At 37.2% G+C, this 13,074-nt stretch overlaps 1 protein-coding gene across 8 annotated transcripts in view; it reads left to right on the top strand.

The window, feature by feature from the left end:
- The window catches only part of USP54 (ubiquitin specific peptidase 54), a 101,050-nt gene that overhangs the window by 67,657 nt on the left and 20,319 nt on the right, over positions 1-13,074 (top strand). For all 8 annotated transcript variants that reach the window (XM_013176570.3, XM_048060023.2, XM_067000530.1 and 5 more), the window contains 5 exons: positions 2,565-2,711; positions 4,068-4,217; positions 5,345-5,513; positions 8,523-8,693; positions 12,809-12,940. In XM_013176570.3, the coding sequence (XP_013032024.3) occupies positions 2,565-2,711; positions 4,068-4,217; positions 5,345-5,513; positions 8,523-8,693; positions 12,809-12,940 (769 nt within the window). The remainder of the gene's footprint in view (positions 1-2,564; positions 2,712-4,067; positions 4,218-5,344; positions 5,514-8,522; positions 8,694-12,808; positions 12,941-13,074) is intronic.

The raw sequence follows: 13,074 nt of genomic DNA on the forward strand, positions 1-13,074 counted from the left end.
TGCTGAGTGTTTTCTTGACTAGAGGTAAGTGCTAAGAATAGGCAAGGATATAGTGCCTGGATGGAGAATAAAGATAAATGTTTTTATTGAGCTAGAATCCACACAAAAAGGTGGTGAGAAGGAATAAATCGGAAATGTTTACATTGCCCACAGGGAATGTGCATGCAATCTACTCCTGTTCAAGTCTGTATGGCTGCTAGAAGTATCTATCATACATTTCCATTCAATCTCACTGAAAATTGGTGAGGACTCCAACACTAACATGAAGCAGCAATTGTCTGCTTTTATTTTATGAAGAAAGTTCTGGGATCTTATCTAAAGAAACAGAAATGACAAAGAATTTGGAAGCTGTATCTTTATATAGGAGATGTCTCTATGTTGACAGTAGTTTAGATTATCTAGCTTTTTAGTGGTATTCCCAAAATCCGTCCAGGTACTCTGGTGTTATTTTTTTCTGTGAAAGTAGTGTGTACCATCTGTAATAAGAGCACGGGGAAAGGAAGTACTTATTTCTTGTAGAGTCATCTCAGTTATACCGTGCTGTGACACAAATATTACTACTCTTGCACCAGTTGTTGTAATTACATGTACAAGATCCATTGTTTTGCCTGGATAAGATTCCATTCAACTTCATCACTACTGTTCAGCTGGAATAAATTATACTGTTGACCACACTGTTCTTGCATCATATAGCCAAAATGTTGGTCAGAGGCGAAGAGAAAAGAACAGCCGCTTCTCACTGCCAGAGGATATTCCAACAACAAAGGCTTGTAGGCTACGCAGCGTATTTATAAGAGCTATGTGAAAGGCAAGAATCATCACAGAAAACTTGAGGGAGTACTGTTTTGGAATTCGGGCTGACATACTGTTCAGGGTATGGAGAAACTGACCAGAAAGTGTAGGTTATAGTCATTACGAGTGATAATTGGAATTCAACTGACATATAACCTTTTAAAAAGAATATGCCTAATTGATAGTCATAGGTTACTGTTCTTAAAATGTTCCATTCTGCTATGCAGTAAAAGTCTGACAAAGTTTGGCTGACCTAAGTCCTTATATCAGTTGGGTTGAGAAAAATACAATTAGTTTCATGTAAGCATGAAGACATTCTTGTTTTTAAATCATAAGGGCTTGGTTTCTAAAACAGGAGTTTGATAACTTGTTCTACCTTTTAATTTAGGTATATTCAGATCTAGGGCCTTAGGTAGTTATGCAAAAATAGTGATCATCAAACTTTTTTTTACATATTGATTAATAGGTAGGGTAGGAAACAGCTGCATAATTGCTGCTTTGTGTAATGCTACTGTTTGACATCTCATGAGCCTGAAGTGAAGCAATACCAGGCTCTAACAGGAATAGCTTGTATGCCTATTCCCTGGGGGTGGTGTAAGCATTTCCATTTTATGCCTGCCTGCCTCCCCCTTAGCCTTCTGTAGCTTGTAACTTTGAAACATTCACTTTTAGTCTCTATCTAAATGTTAAATTATTTTTTGGCTATTGGCAAATTGTGGTTTACTTATGATTTAAAAAACAAAACAAAACACATAGATATTGTTTTATTGTTCAAGAGATTCAAAAGTCTAGCTATTTAATAACTAAAACAAGGAAAATTTACTAGAACGATCTTTGTCAAGGTGAGCTGCTTTGTATCTGAAATAATCAGCTGGGTAAAATTGCTTGTCGGCCCTTTCTGCCTCTCTTTGTTTGGGAAATCTCACTGAGGCTTAGCTAAGGCTGGACTAATAAAGCTTCACTTGCATGACTTATTAGAATTACATATTAATCCTGTCTTACAAAAATTGCTTATGTTAACTAGTTGAAGCAAAGGTGATGACAATTTGAGAGTAAAAGAGATGGTTTGTTGTTTTTTTTGTTGGTGGTGGTGGTCGGTTTTGGTGAGATAATCCACAGGAGTGCTTGTACTTTGTGTGTGTGAATATGTCATAATAAAATATGTCATAATAAAATGTGTGAGAATATAGTCATCTTAATATTAAAGCCTGATATATAATGTAAACATTAGTCTTCTACCCATAAAACAAATGAACAAAAAAAAACCCACACAAAACAAACCAAAAAATCTCTAGCCTACTTTCTCATCGTTGACTTGTCACTAAACTGAAGCTTTTTCCTTTTGTTTTCTTTGTTTTTTTCTGGATGTTTTTTTCTGGAATCTTTTTCTAGAGGTGCATATATGACCTGCTATGGGGGGAAAGTGAGTTCTAAGAGATTTTTTCATAGTTGCCCTCAAAAATAAAAAGATGATGCGCTCTTTGCTAAAATTACTGTGATAATTTCTTAATTCAGTAGGTGAACTTTTTTCATGATGCTTTAGAGATGCTGACAGTTCCAACAGATAATGGATAGAAAGAATCACTGAAAAATTTGTTAGCTTTAAAAGCAGATTTGTTAGCTTTAAAAGCAAGCTTCTTTCTGAAGATTATAACTAATGTTATAAGAAATAATGAGAATAAAAAAATATTATTTATAATAAATAATTATTATAACGTTATAATAAATAGAGAATGTTTATTTTCAATGTTTGTTTTGTTTTAAATCCTCAGAGTAATTGTGGGGAAAAGATACGTATTCGTCGTGTGCTGATGAACTCTCCGCAGATCATCACCATTGGCTTGGTTTGGGACTCGGACCACTCTGATCTGGCTGAGGATGTTATTCACAGCCTAGGCACTTGCCTTAAGTTGGGAGATGTGAGTTTTTTGTAATTTGACAGTACCTAAAAGCATGCAACCTTTCTAATGATAGTCCATACTGCTGGGTTGAGAAAAATAAGTCACCACCTCTACCTTTTCAGCCTCTGAATAGAGGACATACCCAAAGATCTGGTCTGATTCTGAATGCTTCGCAAAAACTGTGAGAGTACTAGTGTAATCATGTGTTTCCAGCTATATGAAATGACTGTGTAAGGTGCTTGAAAATAAGAGAAAATTACTTCAGAAAACAGTTTGAATTAAAAGGAATACGTAGAAGTGCAAGGGAATTTTAGATTGGGGTTTGTGCTGGTTTCTATTAAAATAAATTTGTACACTTTCCACTTCAAAGAACAGAAGTTTATTACTTTTGAAGATAAAATACAGTTTCTGGTTGTTTAAATCCTCTCTTCATTTACACCTGTAGTTGTAACAAGTAGAAGTTACTTATAACTGAGCAACTTAAAACTGAGCAGTCTCTGAGAAATGGTGGCTTGCATTGTGTGACTGACTGATAGGTTAAATTAACTTGTGTATGGGATACGGAGGCTTGTATATCAGAGGATTCATTTATTCTATATCAGTTTGTATTAGAGCTGAGTAATTCATATATTCAATCTTGGCTGTGCCATATTCTAACACTGAGGTATTACATTAAAATGCTGAAGAAGAAAAATTATCCAGTGCATAGTGAACTAAAATCAGATCAAGTTAATGGAAGTGTGGTTAAGAATGCATGGTACTTGCATAGTAAAGCAGTAACACACTAAAAAATGAATCCAGTGCATTTTTAAATAAAACATGGTCAATTAAATTCAGAAAACATTGTGTGCACCAAATTTTTCTGACCTACTGTTGTCTTCATTTCATCTTCTTAGCTTAAATTAAAATAAATGCCAGTTGTTTACTGTCAGAACTGCATTACTTCTACAAAGTGATGAGGAATGAGTAACAGTTTTAAATAGTATTTCATATAATCAGCAAGCATAACAGAGTATATGGAGAATTTCTTTCAGTGCAAAGTAGTTTTGCTTGTATTCATTTTTAGAGTAGAACCACACTTCAAATTCTGAGAAGGTGTTATATATCACTGTTGTAAACATCTTTAAAGCATGGCCACAGTCTCCAAGACTGACTAGATTCTTGGGCATTTGGTGAGTTAACGACAGGCTGTACCTGGTCTGCATCTCTGGGTTTGCTTAATTACTTTAGTCTTTGACTTGTTTTCTTAATCTCAGCTAAAACAACTGCTGCCTCTCTTGTAGTACTTTGAGGCCTTCAGACTCAAAGCAGTATATAAAATGCTGAGTGTTTTATTGATTTCTGCTTTCATTTTTTTTATTTCCCTTCTTGAAGCTCTTCTTCAGAGTAACTGATGACAGAGCAAAACACTCAGAGCTGTATTTGGTGGGAATGATTTGTTACTATGGAAAGCATTATTCTACCTTCTTCTTCCAAACGAAAATCCGCAAATGGATGTACTTTGATGATGCTCATGTCAAGGAGGTAAGAAAGTAATGCTCAACAAATTCCTAAGAGATTATCTTTCTAACTATTTGTATACAAATCTGTACTGTTCTTCAAAGATTTTGAGAAATTGTGTGTGTTTTCCTACTCAAGTTCCGTAGCTTTGTACCTTTTTGTGAGCAAAGTAAAGCATTCACAGGAAAGTGTACCAGAAATCTCAGAAGTCCTATTCTTACTTGTTGGCTGCCAATTTTGCTTTCGTGTTGTTGTTTGAATCCCTATTGTTTGTTCGTGCACACAGCTGACGTGCTTCTCTTTCCCTTACTGATGAGTGGTGTTGCTATTTAGCCTGCTTTTGGAGTTGCTTGTTGAAGTATCTAGATGCCAGACTTCCCTGATGGTTGCTGCCAACAACCAATTTTCCACTTGTTTGTCCTTTTTTTTTTAATTCTCACCAAGCGTGATGAGGTCCTTGACATTACAGATACCAGTGCTGGAATCTTGGCACACTGTTCCTACATCCCGTTAGTTTTGCTTTATTTCGCACTACTTTCCTCTTATTCCTTCTAGTCATGGAGGCACAAACATGAGAGAGGAAAACGCTCTGCTAGTTTTGCCATGCAGAATCTCAAAGGGAAAACTAATCTTTCCATTTGTTCGGTCACATTTGTCTGCAGCAAAACTGCCAAGGATAGGTACTGCAGTGCTTTAGTTGAATAATTGTGTATGGAGTAGATTTGTTAGAGCAGATATTTAGTGTATTAAGTGAAACCCATATTAGTATATGGGGAAGATTTTTGAGACGTATATGGCTATAATAATTGTTGCCTGGCCTATCAAAATGCTTGATTTTAGTTGAGTTGATTCCTCTGTGTTCCAAATGTGTTCTTAGCTGGTGTCATAAACGGTGCCTTTTTTTCTTAGATAAGGTGAGTCTCAGAGGAATGGAAGTGCCTATTTTTATGAGACAGTTTTGAAGTGTTTTCCAATGTGTGACCAGTGGTTAGAGCTTTCTTGATGGTTCCTGTTCAATACTGGTTATGGAAGGAATTAAAGAAAGTCAGAGGAAAAAAATTGAACTCTGAAGTAAGGAGGGGGGTAGACATTGTTACAGAAGATGATGACAATCTTTTTCTTGTGTTATTTTGTTCTTGTTGTCAAATCAGATTGGTCCAAAATGGAAAGATGTTGTGACAAAATGCATTAAGGGTCATTATCAGCCTTTGCTGCTGCTGTATGCAGATCCAAGAGGAACTCCAGTGTCAACACAAGACTTGCCCCCCCAAGTGGATTTACAGCAATACTGCAGGACTTGCTATGATAGTGAAGACTCAGGTAAGCAATCTGGACTGCAAGCTTATGCCTTATGCTGTAGTGTTGTGTGATTTTTTTTATGTTGCTCTGTGTGTGTTTCTGTTTGGGGGGGTCTTTGGTTGTCAAAGCTGATCTAGAGAACTTCCAGTATTTCACCTCTGAACTTCTCTTCCAGTCCAAGACTCTGTTGATTGTTTGGGTAGTAAACTTCTCCAAAAAATGTTGGAGAAAGAATCTGAAGAAAAAAGCAGTGAAGGATCTGTTGTGGAGTAGAAGTAGAGAGGAACAATAATGATTTCAAGGGCTGGGTTCATAAATTCGTAATCAGTTTTAACAGGAAGGGAATAATAGCTGAGTTGCACAAGCTCATAGAAATGAAAGGAAGCTGCAGAATTAAACTCAGGAGTGAAGTTAGGGGTAAAGTAATCTATGAAATGTGAACTGATTTGTGGGAGACTAAAGGGAAAGGGATTGGTGAAGGCATATGCCTGTAGGTGATGATTACTTGTTAATTCTTCATGGTCTGTTTTGCATCAAAAAAAACTACAGCTGCAGATACATAGCACTTTCTATCAAAGAGGCCTTCAACATATCTCTGCTTCCTGAATCCTTTGTATTACAGGTAGTGCATTGAATCAGAAATGTGTGTCCTACTAAGGTGCTTCAGAGCTTAGAACTTGGTCTGTTCAGCATGTTGGTAGTGGTCTGATGGGCTATTGGTTTACTGAATATCTGGGATAATTTTGGATATTAGATGTGGCCTCTAGATACATTCTGAGAAAGATGGGCAGTTGCAATCTAGATAGGATGAAGAATAGAAACCGGGTGTAGGTTTATTATAATGGTTTAGCAAATGAAGATTGTTTCTATTTTTGTATATTTGGAGAAAATATCCTATATTAGAGTTGGGTTTATAGGTTGCCAAGAACAGTAAGACGAGACTAAAACCAGAAATGCAGCATTTTTCCAGAATACTAGCCTATTTATACAACTGTAATTCCAGGAATATTTTATGGTTTTTGTGGACAATAGTTGACCAGGAAACATAAAGTTAGCTACTCCGTAGAGAACATCTGTTATCCCCTTAGTTGTGTGTTGACAATCTACTAGTAATGAAATAAATCTCCAACTCGTCTTAAAATAAATGCAAATAAAAACAGAAGGAAGAAAACCTTCACTTCTCACTTGACAAGATGCCTTAAAATTTAGAAACCTATCTTCCTGTTCTGAAGAAAACCAGGAAGTGGGGAGAGGGCCTTTGATGCTATCCATCAGTTGTGAGCATCTCTACAAGTATCAGGTCAATATACGCTACATGTAAACTGGCCTTGTGGTTCTGCTCTTTTTTTTTTCCAGGAAATACATAGCTAACACTACTTCTCAGTGTCTCTTCAGTATCTAATATTATTGTGTTCTGAAATGACCTCAGGAAGCTGAACATAAAAATACATACATATAAAGAAATTTAAAAATGTGCTTTCTTTCAGATTAAACTCAGAAGGTTACAATGAGTAACCTGCTCTCTCATTTCAGAAACGCTTGAGTTGCTCAGGCTTACTTATGTTGTCTGCAGTGTTCAACATTGATACAAAACTTTTGAAAGAATTTGTGAGATACTGTAGGTTGATGTGCCAGAAAAAGTCATACTCTATCTATTTTCCAATCAAATATGAATGGATTGGTTTTTAGTCTTGTTGATATCCAGAGTTTTCTATCCTAATATAGCTTTTTGGATTGGCCTTTTTGTCTCTCACTGAGTGTAAATACTTGAGGACTACTCAGTGTTATCAGATATCCACAGCCCATAATTCAGAAGTGAACTGAAATTGCTTATTCTTAAGCTGTTAATCACAATATCATACCTGAACTGTTGTTGATAGGTTCAGATAAATGCATCTATTCACATCAAAATGTGATACCACAAATTATGGAGGAAAAATTGTCAAAAATGCTGGTATGAAATGTGAAGTCCAAATGGTTCCTCTTAATGTTTTTGATTTTCTGTTGAATAGAGACTTCAGTTTATAAATTGTTCTTTACTACTCAGTTCCATAGCACTGATTCCTTTTTCCTATATTCACCTTTCTTTCTGAAACTGTCATTTCCTATAACAGCCCTGTTCTGTATTTCCTCAGACTTCAAGATTTTTAACCAGTCAGGAGGTGGGGAGAATTTTCTGTGTGTAAAACCTTTTACATTGCCTGAAGTAGGACATCAGGTTACAGGCCTTGGTCTCACCAAAAATATGAAGCAGCCTCAGGCTGTGTGCAAAATTAACCATAATTTTCTTCTTTATTTTTCTGCTTTTCTTTAGTTTGTCCACTGACAAACAAGTATGGAATGAACATTCCGTATATTCTGGAGTGTATACAAAACATAAAATGGCCAACAGTCTCCCTACTGTTCAAATTTTTACTTTTGTATAATGGAAGTGTTGGGAGGAGGTTGTCCTTTTCTCTTGTTTTAATGAATTTAAGAAGTACTGTACTGAAATTGAATCACGGTGGTTCATCCATTTCAGTATCCCAGTCATGCAGTGGACCAGCACCAGCTTCTTTGGAAGAAACAGGTTACTTTGCTTTAGATATAATCTCAGTATGAAGTTTTAGATAGGCTTTTGCTTCATAATAGATAAAATATGTTATTATTATGACTTTTGATGTTATTGTTATCTTTATTAATATTTTGTTCTTGACTAGTTTTGTTAATTTCAGCGTGGTACTAATGTGTACTTTGGTATGCCAATTGACATAGTTTAATTTTGCATAATAAATAGATTTGATAAATTTGGAGTTACCAGAGAGAAAGAAATAAAAGCTTTAAGAAGGTATGACACCCCTTTATTTTCCCAAAGGATAGGACCTTTCCCGTAAGATTCGGTGTTCTGGGATTTGAATTTGCATATTTGGTACTCTGTTCTTCCACTTAACTTACATGTAGCTGCTTCCGTTCTATTCCTGTTTTTTTAACCTTTCGTGACTCTTATAAAGGTCTAAAGAGATTGAAAATTGACATTACTTTCTTTACTAGGGAGAGAACCTTCCATCTCAAGCGATACCAGGACAGATTCCTCTACCGACAGCTATCCTTATAAACAGGCACACCATGAGTCTGTGGTTAGTCACTTCTCTTCCGACTCACAGGGGACGGTCATCTACAATGTGGAGAATGATGCAGATTCACAAAGCAGCAGGGATACAGGTAGCAGATACTGTTATATCTGAGTAGTCATTGTCATTAAATATGATGAATGCAGTGGAGCCCCATAAAAAATCTTTTTATGCAACCCGTAACAGAATAATGAGCAGTGTTTAGTATCCACCATGGTTTTGGTTTGCAATGAACTGTAGTGTTGACAAAGATCTGCATAACTTTTAACTGCTGTTGACCTTTGTAGACTAGCATCTAGCCAGATAAAAATTTACAGATACTATTTCTGTTATCCATTATCCACCTGCTCTTTCTGTCATACAAAATCCTGGAACCTCGAGTCTGTTTTGCAGTGCCGTTGTACAGTCTGGTAAGTGTTGTGTGTGCAGTTAGTTCATTTCAGGAGTTGAAGCTGTCTGGGAAAGGCACTTCCATCACCAGAATCTCCCATACGTGGGTACTAAAGACTTCCTGTGTAAGTGGATGATGTTAGTATTTACTGCACTAAGGAGGAGCATAAGATGTTCCTGTTCTCCTGCCTGTGCTGTGGAGACAAATTAACTGAGCATTTGCAATGGGAAGGGAGTCTGTCTTTATATTCCTTCAAGCAGCTGAACAGTCGGCCCAAAGATAGTTGAAAAGAGGTTAGCTGGAAGTCTGAAGGCTCAGATCTGTATTACTCATGCCTAGTGACCCCAGTCAGTTTCTGCATACAGTACTAACTTCAGTTCTGAAAAAGTAGTGCATGAGTCAAGGGCAGACTTCTCAAGCGTCAGAAACATGACCTACTAAATTCATTTGAACTTATTTTATTGTGCCTTAAACTTTCTGAGATGACATAACTGTTGAATCACCAACTGTTAGTTGCAGCAGTGTCAACAGCTAACACACCACTATCTCCTTTTAGTTGCAAAATAGTTGCTGTCTTGTGATAATGTATTCATCTTTAGTTCATTTGAAACCATCTATGTTACAAATATTTTTCACATCTGAACCTGGAAGAAAATGGTTCAGGTACGTTTTCTTCAGTGCTTTTACATTCTTCATCAAAAATCTAAGCAATTGTAATCTATGGTTTTCGGTAACTTGAAGGTACTTTTAATGTTTTATGAAATACTTAGCACTGTAGGTTCTGGTATTAGTCCTCAGTAGAGTGTGAGAAAAAAGGGAGAGTTGGAGCAGAATTTGAGAGTGATCAGGAAACACAACTTATGTTGAACTGTAGAGTTCTGATAAGCCAAAACTGAAAATGCTGGCAGGGTGTTACTTATATACAAAAAAGTCTACTAAAGTGACAGGCAGTTGATTGAATTAGGTTCCTCCCTACAAAATTTGTCACATAAGTCTGCTTAAATAAAAAAAAAAAGGAAGAGGATAGTGGGATAGCTGCCAACATATATGATATATGTTGAAATTCGTCTGCTTATAACTTTTTGTTCTGTAATTTTTTAGTAATATTCTCCTCTTTTTTCTTTTTTCTCCTACTGATTCTGTCCTATATTATTCCTCCAGCTCTAGCCCATCTCTCACTACCTAATTTCAGTCATCCTCATCTTCCCTGATTCAACCCTAGCTATAGTCAGTCTGTCCCCTTTAGCTAGTCACCTGTCTGGACATTTTGCCCTTTTATTTTTGCCTACCTAAAGCCTTTCCAAAAAGCCAGTCTGCTGAATCATACAACTGCTTAGTCATCAAATGCTGATCTGTGGGGCTATAAAGAAGCCATCCACATTGACCTGTCAACAGTTGCTGCTATTGAATAATTCTGGGCAAGAGCAGGATTCTTCATGTAATGGCCATTTACCCCACTACTGCAGCCCAGAATTTTATGGACCCTATCCCACATCACCCTCCTGGGAAGGACCACCATTGGGTCATATGACCTCAGACACCTGGGTTCTTCAGGATGAGGGCATGAAGAGTGGCTGCATGAGCACTCTCTTGCTCCTGCCAACCTGTGCTGCTGAGAAAAATATGCGTATTCTGGCTACCCTATTCATGCAACTGAGTTTTTCTTGGGAGGGAGTAGGGGACATTCTGTCTTAACCTGTTTGATTTCATTCTTTTTGTTTAGCATATTCTGACCATCTTCCTCCTCACCTTCCAAAAACCAGAGACCACTACCACCAAAAACCTTTCCTTTGTACATTCCTTTGAATACCACTGTTTGCTTATAAAACCATCCCACCCATGGAGGATGAGGCATTTAGGAATGTATTCAGCAATGGACATCTTTTTAGGTGTGTGATTGGGCACTTGGAAATGCTGGCTTTTTATTTTAATAAAAGAAAAAAAAATGTGTGAAGTTTTAGCTCGTATATATGGTATTACAATTCCTCTGTTCGTGCATTTCATTGGATTTAGTCTTTGTTCCATAGCACCCAGGTAGAAACAACATAGTCTGTGTCCTGCAGACTTGGGATTCTTGGTTTTCTCCTCTATGGCTATGAAATGTTCAGTGAGAAAATGACAATATTTACAGTTTATGAAATGAGAAGAAATATTTATGTACAGCTAGCAACCTTCATTCTACAACGCTAAGTTGTGTTCTTTGTCTGTGCAGACCCTAAGCTAACTCCAGCACCACTGAATATCTTTAAATAGTTTCTGTTACAGGACAGGAATACACTAACATGTTACTGTATGGTAGCCAGTCATTCCTATCAGGTTGCAAACTTCCGGGGAAAAATGTTTTTGCTTCATAGTATACAACTTCTCTAGTGAAGTGTAAGCTTCTTTTACCTCCTAGTGGTTCCCCTCAAGATAAAAGATACTACTGTTCTTTCAGTCCCTAAAAGATGTATGACAGTACATGCTATTGGGGGAAGTGATTTCTCCCAAAGTGCTGACTTGACTCATGCTCAATCACCTAAATGTCATACATTTTGTTTTCATTGCCAGTGTTTCTCTTCTATTCCCTTAGTTCTTTTATGTATTCTTTTTTTCTAAAGATTTAGCTACAAAAATCACTCTCTAGTTTGCGAATGAATAGAAACATGAGTCTTGCGTAGCTTGCTTTTTGTTGTCTGGATTCCTTCACACTCATATTATAGTATCTTCTTAGCAATTGTAGTCAAAGTGAATTATTTCTTCAACTGTTTAAAAGTGTGATTTCTACTTTTAAAATCTGCTTTGAATATTGTTGATTTTTGTGCTAATTTCTAGAGAAGGGGTAGGCTCAGAAATGCCATCTGTGTAGTCTGGGGACTTCTAATCCACTGTTGAGTAGTAGGGGTTTTTCTCTGCTGTCATCCTATAGAAGGTGAAATTTGGTGATGTAAAGGCCAGAGAAGTCCTTGTAGCTTATTCATAAATTCCCTTCTTACCCTGCATCTCTGCTTGGGACTGCTCACATGAGTAAAGCCATGCGTGTGTTTGTGCTTGCAGGCTTAGGACTGTGTGTGAGAACCATAATGTTAAAAGAAATGGCAGTACAGAAAACTTGTAATGAACTGTCATTATGCACTTAACTCACCTTTTATGTGAGGAAAAGGAGAACAAATGTGTGCAAGAGAAAATGCTAGGACTTGGACACATGAGCAAGGGAGTAAGGGAACATTCTTGTGTGTAAGCTGATTCGTGCTGATAATTTGTGTGTATGCTCTTAGTTTGTGGCAGATGTGAATTAGCTGGTGTAGCCCTTGAGAGCCAACTAAGGCTTCTTCATTGTGGCCTAAGCTAACTCAAATTACTTCTATAAAGAGAGTGCAGTTAGTGCAGAGCAACTGGCGATGTGCATTAATTTATTACTACATGCTGACTTGTTCATGTGTTTAAGTCTTCATTCAACAGACTAATGTTAAGCAAGCCGTCCTCAATTTTCTTGTTGGTGACTGTTAAAACTGACCAAGTATTCAGACAGCAAGAAAGTGACACCCTTAGAGTATTAGAAGACAAGGCACGCTCAACTTTTTCCGCTCGCTTTGGATGATCTGTCATTAACCAGGGTCCTTGGAGGGGCTGTATTGCTTATGACCTTAAAATGAATGTATACCCCACCCACAGGACAAAACCAATAACTTCTGGAAACGAAAAGTTACCCAAACCTGCCAGTTAGCATTGGAGTGTCTTCAGCGCCTAAGGAGGAGAGCCCTACTGTTTTCAGCACAGAGAGCACTTGGTCTAAAGGCTCTTGTCATCTCAGATGTGTTCTTCTGTCCTTTCAGGGCACCTGACTGACAGTGAGTGTAATCAGAGGCATATTTCCAAAAAGGGCTCACTGGCAGACCGCAAAAGGAGTTCTAGCCGGTCTCGGCGAAAAGTAGATGAGGCTCAGTCATCAGGATACCACAGTGAAGGCAAGAAACATTATTTTATTTGAAATATCAATATCTTTCTGAATGCTTTTAAGATCCTCAGAGTGTATGTGTATTTCTTTCCTTGTTTCTTACATCTTAGCATTTTGTCTTGTCTTTGCTTTTGTGTTTGGGTT

The sequence above is a fragment of the Anser cygnoides genome, chromosome 7 (genome assembly GCF_040182565.1).
Source record: "Anser cygnoides isolate HZ-2024a breed goose chromosome 7, Taihu_goose_T2T_genome, whole genome shotgun sequence".
NCBI lineage: Eukaryota > Metazoa > Chordata > Aves > Anseriformes > Anatidae > Anser > Anser cygnoides.